Source organism: Paramormyrops kingsleyae, chromosome 19, assembly GCF_048594095.1.
Source record: "Paramormyrops kingsleyae isolate MSU_618 chromosome 19, PKINGS_0.4, whole genome shotgun sequence".
NCBI classification, from domain to species: Eukaryota; Metazoa; Chordata; class Actinopteri; order Osteoglossiformes; family Mormyridae; genus Paramormyrops; species Paramormyrops kingsleyae.
In genome coordinates, this window is record NC_132815.1 from 27,893,627 (window position 1) to 27,918,896 (window position 25,270).

Below are 25,270 nucleotides of genomic sequence, written 5' to 3' on the forward strand. Positions count from 1 at the left end.
GGAGAAATAGGACACATTTGCACTTTTAATACAAGAAAAGAAAAGAAAAGAAATTAGATCCTTGAAATGGACATGACAAAGTAATAATACTGTAAGCAGTCACATAGAATAAGCTGAAATATACGTGTACAAACAGTAGTATAAACGCCAAATGCAATAAGAGCGTTATTTTAATGATTATATATATATATATATATATATATATATATATATATATATATATATATATATATATAAAATAACTTACTGCTTTCATAAATCGGCAATAGATGCATTTATTTTACCCTATTCATCAGCGTAACTGCATTTCTGCAATAAACGCCGCAATGGCTCTCGGGATCGGTTCGCAAACCGTTCTTTTGATTCACCAACCGAGTGTCCAAAAACCCGTAAGTTCCGATTCGTTCATCGAACAGGCTCTCGGGTTTTTTGGAGTCAGCGAGTTAGAGACCAGGGGCCTCATGTATAAACGGTGCGTACACACAAAAATGTTGCTTACGGCGAGATGTATAAAAACGAAACTTGGCATACCGCTACGCACATTCTCATGGCAGCTCCAGACTAGAGGTCGACCGATATATCGGCCGATATTTAGCATTTTTTAATGTAAGCCAGGTGCAATATCTGCAGCAGACTGGTGAGCTTGGGAGCTGAAGAATGAGTTTGCTGCTAAAGAGATTCTGATACTGCTATCTTTATTGTTTATAAGTTTAAGTTGTTTATAAGTTGTATTGTGTTTTTGTTATTTAAGTTTATATTTAAATTTACACAAGTCAGTATTCAATAAATGCTAAGTTGAGAAATTTTGTGTATCGTTTGTTATTATTAATGTGATATTTTATCATGCAAATAGAGGGGAAAACGTCCAATTTTCGGCCAAAAAATATCGCCAGCATATATCGGCCATCGGCTGACCCTGACTCCTAAATATCGTCATCGGCTATTGAAAAACCCATATCGGTCGACCTCTACTCCAGACATGGCATACGCACATTTCTGCTCGGTTTTGTAAACGGACGGCACTCAGTGGCAAGTCATTGCTACTGTGGTTTCACTTTTTAAACTCACAATCATGACGCTGACTTTATCAAATACACCGACATTAATTGTATGTTGTTTACACATGATTTTTTATCAATTTGTAACAATAAAACGGTGCATAAAATGACCGAACTATGACAACTACCATGGTAACTCTTGCATTATTGGAAGACATAGCTTATGGAAGAATTAGAAGAGAGCGCGTATTCAGGCCCATGATGATAACTGGCTTCTAAGTCGATTCGGATTTCCAAGAGCAATCCTTTTGGAGCTGTGTGCTAAACTGGGGCCAACATTACAAAGGCAGATGATGAGGAATTGCGTTATACTTGTCCCTTTACAAGTTCTGTCCACTCGTGGGTTCTTAGCCACAGGTGCTTTTCAGCGAGAACTTGCGGACCGATCGGGTATTTCTCAGGTCGACACTGAGTCGCACCATGCCAGCTATATGGGATGGCATAATCCGCTTGTCACCCAGATATATGTCCGGTTTTCCCAACGTAGTTGAAGCTATCGACTGCACGCGCATTGCTATAAATTCACCTTCAGAGAACAAATTTGCTTATGCTTATGTAAATAGAAAGCACTTTCCCTCTATTAATGTACTCTATTAATGCACTGGGGGCACCTCTTGTACTATTGTCTGTAAGAATAAACAAACAGAATAAACGAAAGTAACACCGCATCTGCTCCCTACATGTTATTCATAAACATCCAAGTAATTCAAACAAGTATGGTACAAGAAAAACTCACCCGCGATGACATCGGCGTCCCCCTCACCCAATTAAAGTGTGTCCCCAATCATCGCAGCAACTAGTTGCTCAAAGGGTGTTTGAATAATTGGGACATCCATAATATTGTTTATTGGAGAAACAACCTATTCAAGAATAATAATTAATAATTAATTCCCCTTCATATTGGTGGAGACAAATTATTCGAGCAAATTTTTCCTACAGTCAGAAGGCAACCATCTTGTGCACTGGTGCCGAATGGGGGGGGGGGGTGTAATTAGACCCACACCTGCCCAGCACATCTTACCATGGGCAACTCCATAGTGGACAATGTAGCCCTTCTTTATGAGTTTGGTTCCAGAACACGGCCCATTCATTGAAGGGAGGCCGACTGTAGCTACTTGGTATCTCTCTACCTGCCACACCAGCTCAGGTTCCTTTCCCACCAGAGAAGTGATGTTCTATGTACTTATAACCAGATTTGGTCACTAACAATCGGTCCACACGAGGTCTCTGCCTTTGATTACCACCTGACCCCACAGTCCCTCCTGCAGGTGGTGGGTCCAAAAGAAGGAGCGCCCATACAGTATAACCCCTTCAGGCTCTGTACAGCACGGCATAGGGATCCAGGCTCCCTGTCCAGAATAAGCAGTTGGAAGAAGGACAGATGGATGGATATAAAATGCATATTCTGTACTCACTTCAGTATCTCCAGTTTACAGCTGGGATCCTCCAGCACAGCAGAGAGCAGCTTCGCTCCCGAGTCTCCTGGGTGATTGTAGCTCAGATCCAGCTCTCTCAGGTGTGAGGGGTTTGACCTCAGAGCTGAAGTCAGGGAAGAACAGCCTTCTTCTGTGAATGTGCAACCTGACAACCTGAGGAAAAGAAAATAAAATATTTATTCAGGTACTTTACTGGCCTGGCCTTTTTTTACTGGCCAGTAATCATTTGATAATACAGATGTTCATCTGCTTACTAACTTTCAACATACAAACTTTCAGATATACGAATGAAGAGGACTGTAAGTCCAAATTGTGTTACTTGTGCTCCAGTTTCCTGTCCGCAACATCAATTTTTTTCTTTCTGTGCATCAATTCCACCTAGTAAGACTTCTGGCCGCTACTCCTGCCGCGCAGCAGCATAGCGTGCGAACTCCCGGCATCCTAGTTCTTTGTACTTGCGTATACCCTTAAAATGATGTTGAATAATGACGTAACATTTCAAGTTACGAACAGCCATTTGGAACGTATCTCGTTTGTAAGTAGAGGAGCGTCTGTATAAAATAAAATAATTCTGACTTAAAGACAATAGTGAGCTCTCAGGGATTTATTGCTTAGTTGAGTAAAAAATATTTAATATCCACTAACACAATGATTCATCACTTGCCAATCTAGAGCCCCAAACTACAGCCACTGCAGCCAGAATACAAAATTAAAAGCACCTTATTTTTATACTAGGTGTTAAAAGCTGCCCCATCCATAATCCTGCACTCCTGGCTCCCACTAATGACCCCAGCCAGCTCACATCTGGGAAGGTTCCCCCAGGAGCCTCTTAGCAAACATCTGGCTACTGCCTCCAGCCTGGCTGCAGTGCCATAATGCCTGTGCTGATTTGCCAAAGCCACAGTCTGACTGGGACCAGTTCTTTCTAGAACTGAACAAGGAATGAACAAGTATGTACTTCGAATCAATGCATCTGAAGACCAAATAAGAAGTTCGCAATATCGCTAAAGTCTAGGGTATTGTCATGATCCGCTCCGTCCGCTCCTGATGTGTGCCATGCCCACCTCGTTACCTCGTGTTCAGCCCTGATTGTGATCATCTGTGTCCTGTTAAGTCTAGCCCGTCTTTTGTATTTAGTCCTCATCTGAGTCAGTCTTCCCCAGACTTGTCATTGTAGTGTCACGTTAGATGTCCGTGCCTGTCCGTCCCCCCATTAATAAACCCCGTTACCTGACTTCCTGGCTCCTGCTTTCCTGTTCGCCTGACCAGCGAACGTGACAGAATGACGGATCTCCCGAACAACGCAACGCAGCAGGGCGAGGACCTCTGGCTCGTCCTGCTGCATGAAGTCGCGTTTTGGGGAGAGCAGCTGGAGATCAAGGAGGATCCCACGCTGTTCGGCTTGGTCGAACGGAGCCAGGAGCTCCTCCAGGGAGTAAACCCTCGGACAGAGGAGCGCAACATGGAGGAAGTGCACTCCCTCCTGCAGCAGCTCGTCCGCCGGGTAAGGGAGAAGCGGCCCCAGCCGCTCACCTGCACGGAGGTAACTCCGCCCCCACCTACCGGTCCCGGACGGCGAAAAAAGAAGAGGCGAAGGGGAAAGGGTGAAGAAGCCGCCCCGACCCTCTTCCTGAGAGCCTGCTCTCTGCTCCCCGCCTGGGACGACACCGCCACTACCCGCCTGCTCGGTCCCAACGGAGAGCAGCCGCCACCGTTGGAGGGATACCCTTACCGGCCGGAGCGCTTGCACAGTAAAGGGATCAGCGCCGTAAGAGACACTATTCCCCGGGTGCCGAGAGCCCTTAAAGGGGCAACGCCTTCTAGCCCGGCGCCCATCCTGGTGCCCGTTCCGGACCTGCGTGTTCCGGATCTGCCCGCGGCGCCGCCTGTTACTGCTGCCGCCGCACTGCCCGCGGCACCGCCTGCTACTGCTGCCGCCGCTCTGCCCGCGGCACCGCCTGCTGCTGCTACCGCCGCTCTGCCCGCGGCACCGCCTGCTGCTGCTACCGCCGCTCTGCCCGCGACATCGCCTGCTACTGCTGCCGCCGCTCTGCCCGCGGCACCGCCTGCTACTGCTGGCCGCACGCCAGAGGCACCTCTCTCCCGTCCTGCCCGTGGCCCTGCCTGAGGCCGTCTCTCCCGTCCTGCCCGTGGCCCTGCCTGAGGCCGCCTCTCCCATCCTGCCCGCGGCTCTGGCTGCCCCGCCTGCGGCCACGCCCGAAGCTCCGGCTGCACCGCCTGCGGCCACGCCCCCTGTCTTGCCCAAGCCTCCACCCTCGGGGGCCTCCCTCATGACTCCTTTGCCCTTGCCCCGACAAGACCGACGCCCCACGGGACCCCGCCTTTCGGTGTCCCATAAGGGAAGGGGACACAGGCGTCGGGCCTGGGTCCCGCCCACCCTGTCCCCTGGCTCACCCATTCGGCCCCTGGCTGTGGCTAGGTGGCTGCCTGCGGGTCCTGCGCCTCGGGGTCAGCGGTCGCCTCCGGATCCCCCCCCCTGGTTCCTCGGTGCCGGTCCTCGGTCCCGCCTCCGGCTCCGTGTCGGCTGCCTCCGGGCCCCCCTGCTCCGGCTGAGCGTCGGATGGCGCCTCCGCCTGCCGCGGCTTCCACCTCCTGCCTGCCTTCACTGGTGTTCCCTCCTGCTCCCTCCATGTCCCCTCCGTCACTCCCTCGTCCCGTTCCCTTGGCCTCTGGGTGGTCCCCTCCTGCTCCCTCCATGTCCCCTCCGTCACTCCCTCGTCCCGTTCCCTTGGCCTCTGGGTGGTCCCCTCCTGCTCCCTCCTCCCTCTTGCCTGCGGCCCCTCCGGCCGCTGCCCATCGCCCGCCTGGGTTCTTTCGGGTTCCCCTGGTTCCTCCTCCCTTTCCCTCCGTCCCGCCTGTTTCTGCTCCTCGTTCCTCTGTGTCTCCTCCGTTCCCTTCTGGTCCCTTTGTCCCTCCTGTCTTTGCTCCTTGTCCCTCGGTGTCTCCTGTGTTCACTCCTTGCCCTGTTGTTCCTCTGTTTTCTGTCCCCTCTGTGTCTCCTTTCTCTGTCTGCTTGTCTGCCTTTCCTGTTCTTTGTCGTGTCTTGTCTTTCGTTTCGTCCTTGTTCCTGTTTTGTGTCTCTGTCTTGTTCCCTGTTCTTCGTTGATGGTTTGTGGTTTTGTCTTCCAGGTCCTGTTCCCCGGTCTCGTCTCGTCCGTCGCCTTTGGGGGGCGGTTCTGTCATGATCCGCTCCGTCCGCTCCTGATGTGTGCCACGCCCACCTCGTTACCTGATTGTGATCATCTGTGTCCTGTTAAGTCTAGCCCGTCTTTTGTATTTAGTCCTCGTCTGAGTCAGTCTTCCCCAGACTTGTCATTGTAGTGTCACGTTAGATGTCCGTGCCTGTCCGTCCCTCCATTAATAAACCCCGTTACCTGACTTCCTGGCTCCTGCTTTCCTGTTCGCCCGACCAGCGAACGTGACAGGTATGGTGTCATTTGTTAACAGTGCACATCTAATACATGCTTCTGTTTGAAGTAGATTAGATTAGTGTAAGGCACTCTTGTCTGGTGTACCTAAGAAATCTATTTCAAATTTACAACAGCTCCAGAATGCCACTGCCAGTTTTAACACGCTCCAGTTGCACATCAAATCTACGCCTAAATCCAGGCACTGTCTTGCTGTGGCTTTTAGGATTGATTTTAAAGTTCTTTTGCTAATTTTTAAATGTTTACATGGTTTTTCTCCCTCCTACCTTAGTGACATGATCATAAAGTATGTCCCAGGCAGATCACTCAGATTTTCCGAGAGTAATTTTCTGATCATTCCTAAAACCCAGCTGAAGAGGAAGGAGGCAGGTTTTTGTCACTATGGTCCCAAGCTCTGGAACTCTCTCCCAGAAATGCTGAGAGCCACTGAGTGTCGTAGTACTTTCAAAACTAGGCTGAAAATGCACCATTGCATATAAAAATCTATGATAATCAGATCTTTTATTTTTTTTGTTTCATGCAAGAATTATAATCAGTTATTTTAATCATTCTTTTGACCCAGAAAAGAAGTTGGGGCTAGATGTCCCTGAGAGGTAGGGGCTAGAGATTCCTTCAGAAAATGTGGATGGTTAAAGTCCCATGTTTTTGGTGCTAATTTATAAACACTTTATAAACCCTATGGTTAAAAGAGTGATATATAAATAAAAGTTGAAGTTGAAGTAAATAAACTCCCCATGTGGCTTATCCTTCAGCACTTCTCTCCTGTTATGTGTGTACATGTTGGAGGATGATCCAGTTGTACTGTGAAACACTCACGGTCTGTACTTGTATCTGTGTTCCAATTGCAGCATAAATGACAAATACCAGTTTAGTTCTTAAAATGTCATATAAGACTAACCTGAAAAATCCTAGTTTACAGTGTGCACTTTCCAGTTCCTGATAACAGGATCTAATCTCAAACACTTATAGTATTTTACTGTGTGATCAGGAGATGAAATACCGCAATGCACACCACATAATATTGTTTTGTACTTTTTTATTGTTATACCAAGTCAGTATGAATGACAGAATGAGAGTAAACATGTACCCCAATTGTACCACCTAATGATTTGTGGTTTAATCTCTGTCCGAATTGCTAATTATCACTTTTCTATGTGAACTGTCAAATAGGACTGACCTCAGTATTTCCACTTTACAGTGTTCATTCCCCAGTCCATCAGAGAGCAGCTTCACTCCAGAATCCTGCAGGTCATTGTCACTCAGGTCTAGCTCTCTCAGGTATGAGCAGTTTGATCTGAGAGTTAAAGCCAATGCTTCACAGCATGTCTCTGTGAGATTGCAGCTGTACAGTCTGAAAAAGAAAACATTTTAAGACGCAGATACATACACAATCTACCGATAACACTACTGACACAAAACAAAAAGACAAGCATTTCTTTTAGAATAATAAGCAGCACAGCTTAAATTTCAAAATGAATTACAGTGTGCAGTGCATCCTGGGAATTGTCTGCACACACCAGATGAGTCACAGGATCTGATACCAAGCATTTACACCTTTTTTGCTGTATTTTCAGCATACAAAAAGCCATAATACAGGTCACACCACTCAATACCTATAGTCTATACCTTTGGCAGGGCCTTCATTCCTACTGCGTTCAGGACAAACAACTCTCCCCTAGGCTGAACCACCCAGACAGCCAGTCACATACCTGCTGACTGTAACTTTTTCACATTCCATTGTCTTTATGGATATATATGTTTTTTTTTCAAGATGGTGGCGCATAGTACACAGCAGCTTTTATGGCTACCAGAACTGTGCAATGTTTACCTTGTTTTCTTTGTACTGTTATTTTCAAGTTTATTTGCAAGCTCAGTCAATAGAAAGTTCTTTTACAGGGAACAGGAACTTTTAAATCTCAGATCGGATTACACCATCCCAACCACAACTACGGAAAATTTCCCCACTGACATTCTCTGCTCACCGGTCTCGCAGTGGAAGTGCTGACCCCACTGGGAGCTCAAAAAGAGGGGGAAGCGAGCCGGACTAAATGCTAGGCTAAGTAGCGATCCCCACAAACCTTCCATCCCAAGTACATTCATAGCCAGTGTATGTTCGCTGGCCAACAAAATGGATGAGATAAAACTTAGGCTATCCTCCCAGAATAAGCTGGAAAACTGCCGTCTCCTAATGTTTACGCAGCAACATCGCAGACTTGGCCATCAAGCTAGTGGACTGCACAGCCTTCCACACTGACAAAACAGATGATGCCAGCAAGACCCATGAAGGAGGTTTGTGTATTTATGTCAAAAACTCCTTGCGCAACAATTTCGAAAATCATTAGAAAGTGTTGCTCTGCCAATTTCGAGCTCCTTATACTTCAGCACAGACCCTTTTATCTGCCCAGGGAGTTCATGGCCGTCACCATTGCTGCTGTTTCCATCCCCCCAGATGCTAATGCTAATACAGCACTTAAGCAGCTACAGCGTGCCATCAGCAATTAACAGACTAAGCATCCAGATGATGCCTGTATTATAGGCGGTGATTTCATCCATACCAACCTCAGAACTGTATTACCCAAAATCCCACAGCATGTATCCTGCACCACTAGGGGACAAAAAATACTGGACCACCTTTACATGACTCATATAAGGCTACTCCCTGCCCCCACCTTGGGCAGTCCGGCACGACAGGAGTCTCAGTGCCCGTACTTCCAAGCTCAGGAACAGCTTCTTCTTCTCAAGCTGTTAACCTCCTAAATTGTCTACTTGCTGAAGAGTGAGCTCTTCTCATTCACCTCAATTATGCACCAAGAAAACCATCAATTGCCATCTGCACTATTTTACATGCACCTTATGTCTACTATGTTTACCATGCACTGCTCAGCTCCATTTCACTACTTCTGTCAGACACTACCTCATCTATGGAGACATGCTGATATGTATATCTATTTGTATTTGTTAATATCCGTATCTGTATCTAGCCTGTACGTTTATGTATGTCTGGATAACATGTATAATGTATGTAATGTACGTCTAATTTATGTATAATGTACATATGTCCAATCTATGTACATTCCCCCCCCTCCGCCTCCCCTGTCCCCCTACGACTCGCATGTTCTGGTGAAGCCGCAACTCCCTTTTCATTTACACATGTGCCCACACATTGTGTTAATGACAATGAAAAATTGATCTGAACTGAATAATCTCTCTTATTACTCATTGCACAAGTTGCACTTCTGTACATTTGCAATCAATTATTACTGTACAGTACTGTTTGTACACTACAGAGTTTTGCACATTTGTCTGAGACTTAATTTCTCATTAATTTTAATTTTATTTTGTCTTTTTTGTCTTGCGATACGCTACTGTAATGCCAGCATTTCTCTCCAGAAAATAAGTGTCATAATCTGTTATCTGTTGTTGTCAGCAAACACAAGCAGTCCATACAAGCTCCACACACACAGAGCTGGAGAGAAGATGTGAACCTCTCCTTAAAAAGACATGCAGAATACCCATCTGTGTTCTGTGTAACTGTCAATTAGGCATATTAAACAGGTGGACTCCATGCTAAAATAACAATTACTATGGCTGTGCCATTGTGAATACACGGAGCCCATAAGGGGACAGAAAAAAATTAATAACTGCACTGAGTCTGAACAAAGAACAAACTATATAAATAATGGATTCATAATTATTAACCTAAATGAAACAGGTGTCCAGTAAAATCCGCTTTAAGCATTAAAATATGGGGGATTAGGGGGCCTCCTACTCATCTTCTATATATAACTGGTGAATTCTCTCCTGTTCCTTGACCACCTTAGTTACTGTGTGGTGAGTGTACTGGCACAGAATGGCTGCCGTCGCATCATCCAGGTGCTACACCATGGTGGTGGTTGAAGTGGCTCCCCATTGTTAATGTAAGGTACTTTGGGTGTCTTGAAAGGCATGATATTAATGTAACATTCATTCATTCAAAGCTAACTTTGCTAGAGTACTGCAGTTAAGGTTTAAACCCGAACCCGCTTTCTGGAATGTTTCAGAATCAATCCACAAACCCCTAAACACATGTTCAGGCAGGAATACCAGGAGGGTATTCCCGAAATCAAAGGAACTCAGAAACACGGATGTGAATGTGGATGTGAATCCTCCCATAACATATTCAGACCAGTGAAACTGCTTCCAGTGGAGTCATTAGTTATAATTCTGCGTGGTGTCCTAATACTTAGCAAGTTAATCTAGAAGGAGGAGATGTGAACATCCCAAGGAGCTAATGCAGAGCTGCCAGATTGTATTAGTTTTCATTACAGTCCACCCAATCTATGGCTTGTTTTATGTTAAAATTACAAGTATTTAGTCAAATGATGAATTTTCAGAGAATTTTGAAATAAACTTCATGGACACAACAGAACTGGCAAGAATTGAGTTTTAGATCAATTAGCATACATTAGTTTTAAACACTGGGGTCCACACAGATCTGTACAGTGCAGTGAGAGCTGATTACAGGAGTGATTCAGCTCTCATAACTGACAGTTGGCTGATATGACAAGAAGGTGCTCATGCAGCAGCTACCTAAAATAAAAGGATGCATTACTGGATGAATTCTTGTAAAACAGAGAATGTTTGATTTGTGTAACTTTGAAATAAAATGCTTTATAATATTAAAGTATTAGTCCATGCATGGACAGCTTGCATTCAGAATAAACTGATTTACTGACTGAGCCATTATGTGGAGTGTCAGAAAGGACTGTCCTTAGTATTTAATTTACAGTACGGAATACCCAGTAATACTGACCTGAGTACTTCCAGCTTACAGCGTGTAAAACCCAGTAATGCCGACTGCGGCATCTCCCTTTTAATCTTTGGATGCTGTTTCTCTGTTAAATCCGGCAACTCATTGTCACTCAGGTCCAGCTCTCTCACATGTGGGTTTGAACTGAGAGCAGAGGCCAGTGCTATACAGGATTCCCAACTCAATTTACAGCTGTTCACTCTGGAAAAAGAAATATGATTTTAAGCATAGCAAAAGCTCAACTTGCATTTCAAAATGAATTCCATTGTGCAGTGTTCTGTGCCTCTTGGTGATTTGAGATGATATGATAGGTGCGATAGTAAATGTTTACTGTAATCATTTGATCACTGACTGAATCAGTGGATCTGACCTCAAATCCTTGTATTGATTAATTACCAGGAAAAAACTTTGACAGCCCATAACTGGCAGGGCTTAAGTCTGCCTGCTGGTTTTCACAGAATCAGGAGAGTGAATCACTTTCCTCTCATGAATGTGCATTTAGGCTTCTTGGGTATAATAAATTACCTGTTGCGTGTGTCAGTGTGTGCCCTGTGACTGACTGGCATCCCACCCAGGGTGTCACCCTACCTCCCACTCTGTACAGCACGGCATAGGGATCCAGGCTCCCTGTCCAGGATAAGCAGTTGGAAGAAGGACAGATGGATGGGTATAAAATGCATATTCTGTACTCACTTCAGTATCTCCAGTTTACAGCTGGAATCCTCCAGCATAGCAGAGAGCAGCTTCACTCCTGAGTCTCCTGGGTGATTGTAGCTCAGATCCAGCTCTCTCAGGTGTGAGGGATTTGACCTCAGAGCTGAAGTCAGGGAAGAACAGCCTTCTTCTGTGAATGTGCAACCTGCCAGCCTGCCAAAATGAAATTAGAAAGGAAATCACAACATTGTTTTCTACTACTCTCTTCTCGATAATAGCTATATAATTTATCCTGTGTGACAGCCGATTAGAGGGCGCAGAATGGAGTCTTCCATGGGCTGGTTTGGAAAACACTGGCATGGCAGCAGGTGAATATGTGTAGACAGGATGTATAGAGTTTACACTCCCCTATTCTACCGATGGACTCAACCCTCCAACTCCTTCTGCTCCATCCTCCCTGACTGCTGAAGACTTTGCTAACTTCTTTGACGAAAGGATTGGCGAAATCTGCCAGACATTCTCTCCCTCCCCATCCACTACACTACACACCCAGGATTTCCCTTCCCCCTCACTGACCCAGTTTTCCAGTCTTACGGCTGATGAGATCATGAAAGTCATCTCATCTTCCAACCCTACCACCTGCCCACTGGATCCAATCCCTTCCACATTGCTCCAGACAATCTCTCTGGACCTTCTCCCCTTCATCACCTCTATCATTAATGGCTCCATAACTTCCGGTCATGTACCAACAGCATTCAATATAGCCAGGGTCATTCCCATCTTGAAAAAACCCACTCTAAATCCCTCGGACACTTGCAACTACCGACCAGTATCGCTTCTTTCCTTCCTTTCCAAAATCCTCGAACGCACAGTCTACAACCAGCTCTCTCCTTACCTCTCTCAGAACAACCTCCATGATCCTAATCAGTCTGGCTTCAAAGCAGCTCACTCCACAGAGACTGCCCTCTTAGCAGTCACTGAGAAGCTGCATGCTGCTAGGTCAGCCAAACTGGCATCTGTCCTCATCCTTCTTGACCTATCAGCAGCATTTGACACGGTTAACCACAAGACTCTCCTGTCCATCCTTAGGAGTCTTGGCATTGGTGGTTTGGCTTGGCGATGGCTTGCATCCTACCTCGAAGGCCGATCATACCGAGTGACATGGAAAGGACCCACATCTACCCCACGTAGTCTCTTCACCGGTGTCCCTCAGGGCTCGGTTCTTGGCCCACTCCTGTTCTCCCTCTATACCAAATCTCTTGGTGAGGTCATATCCTCTCATGGCTTCTCTTACCACTGCTATGCAGATGACACTCAACTCATGCTCTCCTTCCCTCCTTCAGACACTCATGTCTCCACTAAGATATCTGCATGTCTAGCAGACATCTCATCTTGGATGATCGCTCACCAACTGAAACTCGACCCTAGTAAAACGGAACTGCTGTACATCACCGCTGACTCATTCCCCCTCCTGGACCTTGCGATCTTCCTCGACAACTCCCTGATCCGTCCTTCGGTTACTGCTCGCAACCTTGGGGTTACCATGGACAGTCGTCTGTCCTTTTCCTCGCATATCGCCAACGTTTCCCGCTCTTGTCGATTTCTTCTGTTTAATATCAGAAGGATACGTCCATTTCTTTCCACACAGGCTACCCAGATACTCGTTCAGTCCCTCGTCATCTCCCGCCTTGACTACTGCAACTCGCTTCTAGCGGGTTTACCACTGAGCGTCATTCGTCCCCTCCAACTGATTCAGAATGCAGCTGCTCGACTTGTTTTCAACCTTCCCAAGTTCTCCCACACCACTCCTTTGCTGCGCTGCCTACACTGGCTTCCTGTGGCTCCCCGCATCAGATTCAAAACACTGATGCTCGCATACAAAGCCAAAAATGATTTGGCTCCATCCTACCTAAAAGAACTCATCACACCCCGCACTGCACCACGATCTCTCCGATCCTCCAGCACTGCTCGACTGGTCCCACCACCCCTCAAGGCACAAGGAAGACACACCTCTCAGCTCTTCTCTGTTCTGGCACCAAGTTGGTGGAATGAACTCCCCCTAGATGTCCGAACGGCTGAGTCACTGAATGTCTTCAAAAGACGACTTAAAACACACCTTTTCCAGAAATAACTGAATTAGCACTTCTGGCATTATACTCAGTTTTTTCCTTTTATTAAAAAAAAAAAAAAAAAAAAAAACGCACTTTCCCAACAGAGTATTAGATCGATGGTATTCATAGCCTTGGTTTTATTGAGCTAGTATCGGGAAAAATTCATTGCAGTCTTAAAGCACTTATGTAAGTCGCTCTGGCTAAGGGCGTCTGCCAAATGCTGTAAATGTAAATGTAAATGACTATGAAGCCCCTGAAGAGACCTATGCAAAAAAAATGAAAATTAACATACTTTCGCTTGCGCACGAGATGCTTTGGCAAGCGCACACAAAAGAAAGATCATTTTGGTGCTCATGCAGCAGTTACCCAAATTAAACTAATATTATAACTCCACTTAAGTAATTGTGATTTATGAAAATGAAATTGTGATCTATGAAACTGTGAAGGGTCCAGCCCATGCACTGACGGTAGCAAGTAATTTAACAATAATAAGTCAGAATAATAATGCACAATGTCCTCATTTCTGAAAAAGATATGAAAAATAAGTTCAAATTTACACCTGCTTAGTGGGAATGAAATGGTGTGAGTGCAGCAGTTCCCTTGTGTGACTTGCCTCGCAATCGTTAACAAAAACACTATAATGTTAAAGTTTTGACATAGTTCATGCTTAGACAATTTGTATTCTGCATCAGCTGTATTACAAGTTGAGGCACTAAACGCATGTGAAGGTCTCAAAATATTTGAGGCCTAAATAAGAGAGACCTAAACAGGACCTTAACTCACAGTAAATAAACTCCACATGTGGCTTATCCTTCAGCCCTTCCCCTAGACTCGCCTGCTTTGTGTGTACATGTTGGGGGGCATTCAAGCTGTACTATCAAATACCCATAGTCTGTAGTTTAATTTGCGTTCCAAATATTTAACAAATACTAGTTTAGTATTTCACCTGTCATATAGGACTGACCTCAGTATTTCCAGTGCACAGTGTGGATTCTCCAGTTCCGCAAAGAGCAGCTTCACTCCAGAATCCTGCAGGTCGTTGTCACTCAGGTCCAGCTCTCTCAGGTATGAGCAGTTTGATCTGAGAGTTAAAGCCAATGCTTCACAGCATGTCTCTGTGAGATTGCAGCTGTAAAGTCTAAAAAAGAAAACATTTTAAGACACAGATACATACACAATCTACCGATAACACTACTGACACAAAACAAAAAGACAAGCATTTCTTTTAGAATAATAAGCAGCACAGCTTAAATTTCAAAATGAATTACAGTGTGCAGTGTATCCTGGGAATTGTCTGCACACACCACATGAGTCACAGGATCTGATACCAAGCATTTACACCATTATTGCTGTATTGTCAGCATACAAAAAGCCATAATACAGGTCACATCACTCAATACCTATAGTCTATACCTTTGGCAGGTCCTTCATTCCTGCTGCGGTCAGAACAAACAACTCTCCCCTTGGCTGAACCACCCAGACAGCCAGTCACATACCTGCTGACTGTAACTTTTTCACATTCCATTGTCTTTATGGATATATATGTTTTTTTTCAAGATGGTGGCGCATAGTATGCAGCAGCTTTTACGGCTACCAGAACTGTGCAATGTTTACCTTGTTTTCTTTGTTTTGTAATTTTCAAGTTTATTTGCAAGCTCAGTCAATAGAAAGTTCTTCTACAGGGAACAGGAACTTGTAAATCTCAGATCGGATTACACCATCCCAACCACAACTACGGAAAATTTCCCCACTGACATTCTCTGCTCACTGGTCTCGCAGTGGAAGTGCTGACCCCACTGGGAGCTCAAAAAGAGGGGGAAGCGAGCCGGACTAAATGCTAGGCTAAGTAGCGATCCCCACAAACCTTCCATCCCAAGTACATTCATGGCCAGTGTATGTTCGCTGGCCAGCAAAATGGATGAGATAAAACTTAGGCTATCCTCCCAGAATAAGTTGGAAAACTGCCGTCTCCTAATGTTTACGCAGACTGGGCTAAGCAGCAACATCGCAGACTTGGCCATCAAGCTAGTGGACTGCACAGCCTTCCACACTGACAAAACAGATGATGCCAGCAAGACCCATGAAGGAGGTTTGTGTATTTATGTCAAAAACTCCTTGCGCAACAATTTCGAAAATCATTAGAAAGTGTTGCTCTGCCAATTTTGAGCTCCTTATACTTCAGCACAGACCCTTTTATCTGCCCAGGGAGTTCATGGCCGTCACCATTGCTGCTAATGCTAATACAGTAATTAACAGACTAAGCATCCAGACGATGCCTGTATTATAGGTGGTGATTTCATCCATACCGACCTCAGAACTGTATTACCTAAATTCCCACAGCATGTATCCTGCACCACTAGGGGACAAAAAAAACTGGACCACCTTTACATGACTCATATAAGGCTACTCCCTGCCCCCACCTTGGGCAGTCCGGCACGACAGGAGTCTCAGTGCCCGTACTTCCAAGCTCAGGAACACCTTCTTCTCTCAAGCTGTTAACCTCCTGAATTGTCTACTCGCTGAAGAGTGAGCTCTTCTCATTCACCTCAATTACGCACCCACCCCCACCCACCCCCAAGAGAACCATCAATTGCCATCTGCACTATTTTACATGCACCTTATGTCTACTATGTTTACCATGCACTGCTCAGCTCCATTTCACTACTTCTGTCAGACACTACCTCATCTATGGAGACATGCTGATATGTATATCTATTTGTATTTGTTAATATCCGTATCTGTATCTAGCCTGCATGTTTATGTATGTCTGGATAGCTTATGTATAATGCATGTAATGTACGTCTAATTTATGTATAATGTACATATGTCCAATCTATGTGCATTCCCCCCCCCTCCACCTCCCCTGTCCCCCTACGTTCTGGTGAAGCCGCAACTCCCTTTTCATTTACACATGTGCCCGCACATTGCATTAATGACAATAAAAAATTTAACTGAATTGAATAATTCTATTTGTCTATTATTACTCATTGCGCAAGTTGCACTTTTGTATATACCCATTTTGCATTTGCGCTCAATTATTACTGTACAGTACTGCTTGTACACCACAGAATTTTACACATGGCTGCCGTCGCATCATCCAGGTGCTACACCGTGGTGGTGGTTGAAGTGGCTCCCCATTGTTACTGTAAAGTACTTTGGGTGTCTTGAAAGGCATGATATTAATGTAAATTTTATTGATTCAAAGCTAACTTTGCTGCAGTACTGGAGTTAAGGTTTAAATCCGAACCCGCTTTCTGGAATATGTCAGTATCAATCCGCAAATCCCTAAACACATGTTCAGGCAGGAATACCAGGAGGGTATTCCCAAAATCAAAGGAACTCAGAAACACGGATGTGAATGTGGATGTGAATCCTCCCATGACATATTCAGACCAGTGAAACTGCTTCCAGTGCAGCCATTAGTTATCATTCTGCCTGGTGTCCTAATACTTAGCAAGTTAATCTAGAAGGAGGAGATGTGAACATCCCAAGGAGCTAATGCAGGGCTGCCAGATTGTATTAGTTTTCATTTTAGTCCACCCAATCTATGGCTTGTTTTTATATTAAAATTATAAGTATTTGGTCAAATGATGAATTTTCAGAGAATTTTGGAATAAACTTCACGGACAGAACAGAACTGGCATGAATTGAGTTTTAGACCTATTTGCATACATTAGTTTTAAACACTGGGGTCCACACAGATCTGTACAGTGCAGTGAGAGCTGATTACAGGAGTGATTCAGCTCTCATAACTGACAATTGGCTGATATGACACAAGAAGGTGCTCATGCAGCAGCTACCTAAAATAAAAGGATGCATTACTGGATGAATTATTTTAAAACAGAGAAGGTTTGATTTGTGTAACTTTGAAATAAAATGCTTTATAGTATTAAGGTATTAGACCATGATTGGACAGCTTGCATTCAGGATAAGCTGATTTACTGACTGAGCCATTATGTGGAGTGTCCTTAGTATTTCATTTACATTAAGGAATACCCAGTAATACTGACCTGAGTACCTCCAGCTTACAGCGTGTAAAACCCAGTAATGCTGACTGTGGCATCTCCCTTTTAATCTTTGGATGCTGTTTCTCTGTTAAATCCGGCACCTCATTGTCACTCAGGTCCAGCTCTCTCACATGTGGGTTTGAACTGAGAGCAGAGGCCAGTGCTATACAGGATTCCCAACTCAATTTACAGCTGTTCACTCTGGAAAAGGAAACACAAAAACAAGCATTTATTTTCAATATAGCAAAAGCACAGCTTACATTTCAAAATATATTACAGTGTGCAGTCTTCTGTGCCTTTCAGTGATTTGAGATGAGGGGAGAGGTGAGATGGTACATTTATTTACTGTCATCATTTGATCACTGACTGAATTTAATGAATCTTACCCAGCTATATCCTTATATTTTTTTATGTATTACTGTACAGTTTAAGCAGACAAAGTACTGTAACACAGGTCACATTGTATATTAGTTTGACAGGTAAAAGAAAACACACATATGGTGCAAAATAAAAAGAAATAGCTGACTGAAAAGGTAAACAATCTACAAAGAAACACGTACAATATCAATGTGAATCATCCCATAACATTCAGGCCAATGAATCAGCTTCCAATGCAGCTGGTAGCCATCTTCCTACCAGCTATCCCCACACTTAACAAGTATAGCAAAACAAAAAAACTCCTGAACACATCAGATCGAGCATGGAATGGATTAAGTTTGAAAGGCCGAAACTAACAGATATTTAAAATAAGATGGTCTCCCCAAAAATGTGGAGTCAGTCAATAGCACTGTTGCTTCACACCTCCAGGGTTTGGAGTTGAATCCCACCTTCTACCTTATTGTCTGGGGAGTTTTCATATTTTCTAAATGTTAGCTCTGGTTGCTACATTTTCCTCGCACATGCAGTTCAGTTAATTGGTGTCTGTAAGTTACCTGTTTTGTGTGTCAGTGTGTGCCCTGTGACTGACTGGCATCCCACCCAGGGTTTCAACCTACCTCCCACCCTATACTGCATGGGATAGGATACAGGCTCCCTGTCCAGGTAAGCAGTTAGAAAAAGGATAGTTGGATTGATGTAAAATGCATATTCTGTACTCACTTCAGTTTCTCCAGTTTACAGGTGGGTTCCTTCAGTAGAGCAGAGAGCTGCTTCACTCCTGAGTTTCCTGGGTGATTGGAGCTCAGATCCAGCTCTCTCAGGTGTGAGGAGTTTGACCTCAGTGCTGAAGCCAAGGAAGAGTAGCCTTCTCCTCTGACACTACAGCCTGACAACCTATAAGAAGAAATCACAATACTGTTATGTCGCCTAATGTCCTTCTGCACAACGTCCTACTGCGTACATTTCTGGGGTCTCATAAGTTTAAAACAGTGCTGAAAAATCCTGATCAGAGCAGGACATGGCAGACACCATTGTGCACCACATGTAGCTGGTGTAAACAAAGCTGCCAGCAGTATAATGGTACAGTACATATCTAACTTATAATACTCATAATACTTGATAATGATAAATATTTATGTTTCTCATTCATGTATTTAATTTACTGTCATTTCATCATCATTTTGACATGTACTCTCTCTCTCTTATGTAAAGTATCTTGGCTATTTAGTCAGCACAGGTGCAGCACAGGTGTAGTATACCATATAGCTTTGTACACAGAGTATATGATGTTTGCATAGTATCCAAGTTATCTAACATCCTATTCGACAGAATATAATCCAGATATTAAGTGATGAATACCGTTCAACAGCCATCTATTCACTAGTAATTAGCTAAATAAATTAAGTTCATTCTGTATGAAAAGGACAGACTAGCAGCAATGGCAGTCTACTGACCTGTGATCACGTGATAGTAGGAAATAAAATAATTTGGAGTGAAAGTCAGAAAGAGAAGATGGCCAGGAGTTCTGGAAAGCTGACATAAAAATAAATATAACATCCTCTAACAATGCACATGCAGTGTTAAATTAACACTGCATGGTGTTTGTATGTTTCTCACCAATCTCTTACATTTAACATTTTGCAAAATGTAGTGATTGTTATTTTATAGTGTTAAACTTTATTAACTCTTATAGTGTTCAATTGACACCACAGAGTGTTAATCACTGTCACTCCACCTCTTCCCAGACTGCAGGCTCATATGGTGCCACACAGGTAAAAAAAAATCGGTGGCCCATATCTGTCCAATTTTAATGTGCATTCATGTGAACTCATCTGGGTAGTCAGCTGCTGTGTTTAATTAACCTACCATCATGAGAAAGATTTTAACCAACATGGCCTTTTCACTTTTTATGCAAATTTTATGTAGGCCCAGCTCTGATTGTTCCTGAAGACCAACAAACTCTGGTGGTGTAAGCTGAACACACACTTGGTCTTTCTGACTCTTACCTTACTTTTGGTTTAAATGACTTCTGTTGTGATCTGGCGCTACATAGAAATATAAAATTAAATAAAATTAACTTGGCGCGCCCCCCTAATAGAATGGTAGGGTAAATGTAGCCACATTTGATAATAGCCAATTTTGTTGACATCTTTCCCAGACAACCTTCAAAAACTGGTCTTGAGTACTACAACATTTGATATATTACTATAAATTTCTATCATGAAGAAATTAAGCAATGGTGTAGTGGTAACAAGAAATTTAAGGTGGGTAAACTATATGCACAGCAATACAAACGGTGGGTAACTATTCATATCCTTAACATTAGTGATCTCAAAGAGTAAAACGCTGTTTTGTAAATTTAAAAGGTGTGTAAACGGCGTTTATGTGCATTTACCCTCCACTACACCACTGAATGAAGGATTTGCGTTAATTAATCTGAATAATTGCATAAAATAATCCAAAAACCTTTTTTCAACTCTTCCAGAATTCATCACGTAAGCTACTCAAGGCACGCCATTGGTTCTCGTCACCTTTTTCTTTTATGGTGGTCGGCATCCAGCTTAACGGTGTTTTACTGCCACCGCGGCTTTGGTTAGCTTATTATGATTTCTAAAATGCTTCCATTCATTATGAGAAATATTTGTCTTCGATATCATTACATAATTATAGGAGTAGTTCAAATTTTCACAAAACAAAAAGGTCCAATGGAATACCATAGCAGCCGGAGTGCTATTCACGAGAGAAAAAACACACAGACGCTACTCTGGACAATACACTGCCAGAATAGGCAAAACCACCAGAATTGTTGTCTATTCATGACTTATAACTTAAGTTAACCCAGCTAACTAATAAATCTTACATTGTGGAAGACCCCCTACTCCTACTGCTACCACTGCTACTACTATTATTACCACTGCTAATAATAATAATAATAATAATAATAATAATATACCTGACCAATAACAAATAGCACACCTACAACTCAACCCACCTCCATTCAAACAGAATGCAGTGTTTTCAGATTTCTCTAGACCCCAATGAATGCAAAACAAACTGCTTCCTATTTCCCCCTTTACAATTGGTGAAAAATGCCTGATTTTGTGGTCTAAAATAAAAAAAATGAATTACACACATGCACACAGACCTATCAAACATGGAACAATTAACTCTGACAACCAAATAATAAAAACAGGTAGAGACTAATATCTGTGACATCCCATCCTCAATCGTGGTGGGCTTATAAATATTATGCTTGAATTTCTAAATATTAAGCCTAGAGAAATTCTGAATATTAAATTAGCAAAATGATTTCATTTGTTCATCTGTCCCAAGTAATAGTGTAAAGCAATGAGGCCTCCACCCAATATATCGACTCCAGGGAAAATGCACCTGTATAACCACTAGGGGAGCTGTCACCTTTGCTCAGTTCTGATAAATACTTAGTGTTTTTCAGTCTAGCAACCAGTTGAATTGGTTTGATTAGACATGAGAAAATTTAGTGAGAATAACTCAGTTATGTTCTGTTCTCATAACACAAAATGAATGCATCAACTTAAAAAGAATGCTTCATTAAAAAAATACTCATTCTAGTTGTCTGGAACCACTGTCCGTGATTCACTGAATTCATTCAAAGTAACTTTTTTCAAAAAGTTTATTCAATTTAGTTAATTCAAAAAAATATGCATATAAACTAATACATTTACATTGCATCAACATAATTTATTTAAGTAACACCAACAAGTAAGTTTAATCCATTTTTTTAATCCTGGAATTTTAAAATCTTGCTGATGAAAGGTGGGAGGGGGTGCCCACAATAAAATTCACGGAAATGGCGGGGGGCTCCTCCATAGTAAAATTCCCCCAAGCTTAGCACAGACATTGAGAGTTCACAGGCAGATTTTAGAGGCAGAGCTGCATGGTTTATGAACACAATGACAAAGTGATGAAGAACCATGAGATTCTGAAAAGGCTGATTGATGTGATTTATTTCTTGGGTCAACAGGAGCTGCCATTTAGGGGACATGATGACACTGAAAACTCTGACAACAAAGAAAACTATAGGGAGCTTACAGATGTGATATCCCACTATAACGATGTTCTGAATTTTAATGCTGTGTATGTTTTGCATATGGAATGTTGAGCAAAACAGTAATATAAAGTTGTGTAGCCACCTCATATTTTAATCAAGGTCAGGTCAGGTCAGGTTGGGGAGCATGTGCTGATGCAGCATGTTGCCACAGCCACCATACAGTGACACTCCTAAGGATCTCGGCCGGCGATCCCCCAAGCAGATACACGGTCCAAAAAACTGGCCATATTTCGTGGCCGTGACAGAATGGTGTCAGAATAGCTCTGGGTTGCCATGGAAACAAGGTGTAACACAAGTAAAATGGCTGTCGGTAACACAGGTAAAATGGGCGTCTCGGACAACAGCGCAAAATCATCTGTGGTCTTCTCTACCCCCAGCTGATTCACCACCATTGCAATCTCAGTGAGATTGGGTGGTTCACAGTTGATCGGATGATCAACTTCGATAACCGTGGACCCAGAGATGTCCAACATCTTAGCTGGATGGTCAGCTTTAAACAACTGCTCTAAGTAGCCGGACCAGCGGGTCACAACTGCAGTATGGACTGTTTAATCACCTGCCCTGACTGCAAGTCACCTAAGAACAGATTCAGATGTGCATAATGCTTCGATTCCTCACTAGACCACAGTCCAGCCTCATTCTCCTAGTAGGTGGTAGCCTACTGGATCTATGCTGAATCTTCAGAGTAACAACAACAAGTCTGTGGTCAGAATTCACAAACTGGGCACTTCTGTAGTCCCTAGGATTCTGCTGGAGCCTCCAGCGTCTGCCCACGAGGATGTGATCGATGTCCTTCACTGCACCACCAGTATTGTAGTATCAAGTCCACCGATGCAGCTCGGTGCATTGGAACCAGGATCCAGCGACCCGCAGCTCCTAACCTTTCGCAAAGTCAAGGAACATGGAACCACTTTCACCCCAGTCTCCAGACCCATAGGGACTGACACAATCTTCATAGTTAGCCCTGTCAGTGCCAGTGGTCGCATTGAAGTCACCCATGACCAGAGGAGTGTCAACTTGTGGGCACCCATCAACCACCAAGCAAAGTTGCGAGTAAAATGTCTCCCTCAACAAGACATCACTCACCATGGTCAGTGTACACTGAGACAACAGACAAGACACCCAAGGAGTGCCTTCGTCTGAATCTCATGATACGCTCATTGATATTGAGACAACATCTGAAGGAGCCAATCCACTACAGCAACAGCTACTCCTTGAGTATGGCAGCTGTCTGACCGACCAGACAAAAAGTAGGCATACCCACCTACAGAGATCTGGCCACTCCCCAGTCTGCGTACCTCAGAGAGTGCTGCCACCAAAACTTGGAGTTTACGAAGCTCCCCCGACAGCAGAGGAAGATTGTCATCTTGCCGGATAGACAAGATGTTCCACATGCCTACCCAGATGGGTGGCCTCAAACTAGATGCCTCAGCACCTCACCAGCCCCAATCCCCAACAGGCCTGACCCTATTAGCGCTCTGATGATTTCAACTCGTCCAGGGATGGGGCTCCCGAAGGCTTTCCCCCATCCCTTTCATGGTGTGTGCAGCCTTTCTGTGGGCGACTGCAGCAGAGCTACTCCTGCGAAGAGCAGAAGAGTATCTAGCTTGTTTTAATTTAATTGTACTTCTTTAACTGAATTTAATTGAGAGTTGTTTTACAGTGGCTGGAGTGCCAATCCCGCCACCAACCCCTTGCAGGGCCGGATGCAGTTTAACGTCATACCCAGGACATCAAGTGACTCTATTAATTTTACTTGTATTTCTATAATGACTATATTTCAGAAAATTATGCACCTGTTAAAATCTTTGTCAGTACCCAGTTACTATTTCCATAACTGAAGGCTTGGGAAAGTAAATAAAGCTACATTTCTCTGAAATTATAAAGCAACAGAAAATGTTTAGAACTACAGTGTAATGAATTTATTATAATATGATTTAATACTTGAGCCATTTCAAACATGAAAAAGATGGACAATCAAATAAGACTGACCTCAGTATTTCCACTTTACAGTGTTCATTCCCCAGTCCAGCAGAGATCAGCTTCACTCCAGAATCCTGCAGGTCATTATCACTCAAGTCCAGCTCTCTCAGGCATGAGGGGTTTGATCTGAGAGTTAAAGCCAAAGCTTCACAGCATGTCTCTGTGAGATTACAGCTGTTTAGTCTAGAAAATGAAACATATTAAGACACATGGGTATATATTCTACACACAAGTAATTTTACTTATATGAAACATGAAAATAAACCTTTTTATTTTTAAGTAAAACATGAGGCATAAACTGCAAATACAAAAAGCTTAATGTGCAGAATATTGAGTTACTGCATCAACCTACTCAAATAAGCAGCTTTTGTCTTACAGAGCCAGTTTGAATGAGGGAATGAGTGAACATTCCTTAAAATACATTAATTGACTAAGAAATATAAAGATATCAGTTGTTTTGTAATTTTCCCTTTCCTAGTCAAAAATACAGATTGTTTTCAATTGAAACTCCCCAGCCGAACCCAGAGTGCTTTTTAAGGACCTTAAAGGGTGAGAAACCCTGAGACGCTTTTATATATGCACAAGTATTTTTATAAAGCTCTGGGGTGAGTTTCTCGAAGCCTTTTTAAAGTTCTATCTTTTGACATATAACTTACGAATGACATAGCATTAAGAAGGTATTGAGAAACTAGGCCCTGAGTAGCAGTGTGGCTCAATGATCAGCACTACAGCTGACCCTTTCTAGGGTTTCTTGTGGAGTAATAGTGATACTTTATTCACCCCCATATTGAAATCATGTTTTCACTTCTCTGATCTTTCTCTATGAGACACACATGCAGGTGAAAGCAATCCTGGTGATCATATTACAGGGTTGGCCAGAGTCCAGTACCCCTGAAGCAATAGCCCTGGGTAATAGGTAATAGCCCTGCTCAGGGGCTAATTTGCATCAGCCCACTGGTGGCCAGGAGATTTGAACTGGCAATCTTCTGACCATCAGAAAGTCCTTGAAGAGCCACACATCATACCAAAAACTTTCAAAAGTATATTTCATGCAGTGCACTGTCAGAAAAAAGGGTACCAATTTGTACCTTTGCTGCCAGTTGTACCCTTAGTTGTAAGCAATTGTACTTTTTAGGTACAGAAACAGACTCCGGAACATTTTTGTACCATTGGGGGTACCATTAATGTTCTTTGTATGTTGGGGAGTCCATTTCTGCACAGAGATGTAAGGTACAGCCCCAGTGACAAACTAATATACTTTCATTTTGTATTCCTCGTTTGCCACTGAGAAAACGTACATAAAACTAAAGGCACC

At 43.5% G+C, this 25,270-nt stretch overlaps 1 protein-coding gene and 1 long non-coding RNA gene across 3 annotated transcripts in view; one reads left to right on the plus strand and one right to left on the minus strand.

Moving 5' to 3' along the window:
- Positions 1-9,136, plus strand: part of LOC140580933 (uncharacterized) — a 39,083-nt gene extending 29,947 nt beyond the window's left edge. The window contains exons 2-4 of one of the 2 annotated variants that reach the window (XR_011984077.1): positions 5,645-5,940; positions 7,142-7,221; positions 7,840-9,136. This is a non-coding gene — a long non-coding RNA (uncharacterized lncRNA). Of the gene's footprint in view, positions 1-5,352; positions 5,941-7,141; positions 7,222-7,839 lie in introns of those variants that run through there. The other variant, XR_011984076.1, reaches the window with a different exon arrangement.
- LOC111841726 (uncharacterized) overlaps positions 1-25,270 on the minus strand; it is a 218,586-nt gene that overhangs the window by 148,371 nt on the left and 44,945 nt on the right. Inside the window, exons 9-16 of the mRNA XM_072702643.1 lie at positions 23,965-24,081; positions 18,603-18,776; positions 17,508-17,705; positions 14,462-14,635; positions 11,426-11,599; positions 10,736-10,933; positions 7,121-7,294; positions 2,474-2,647 (exon numbers count right to left, since the gene is read on the minus strand). Coding sequence (XP_072558744.1) covers positions 2,474-2,647; positions 7,121-7,294; positions 10,736-10,933; positions 11,426-11,599; positions 14,462-14,635; positions 17,508-17,705; positions 18,603-18,776; positions 23,965-24,081 — 1,383 coding nt within the window. The remainder of the gene's footprint in view (positions 1-2,473; positions 2,648-7,120; positions 7,295-10,735; positions 10,934-11,425; positions 11,600-14,461; positions 14,636-17,507; positions 17,706-18,602; positions 18,777-23,964; positions 24,082-25,270) is intronic.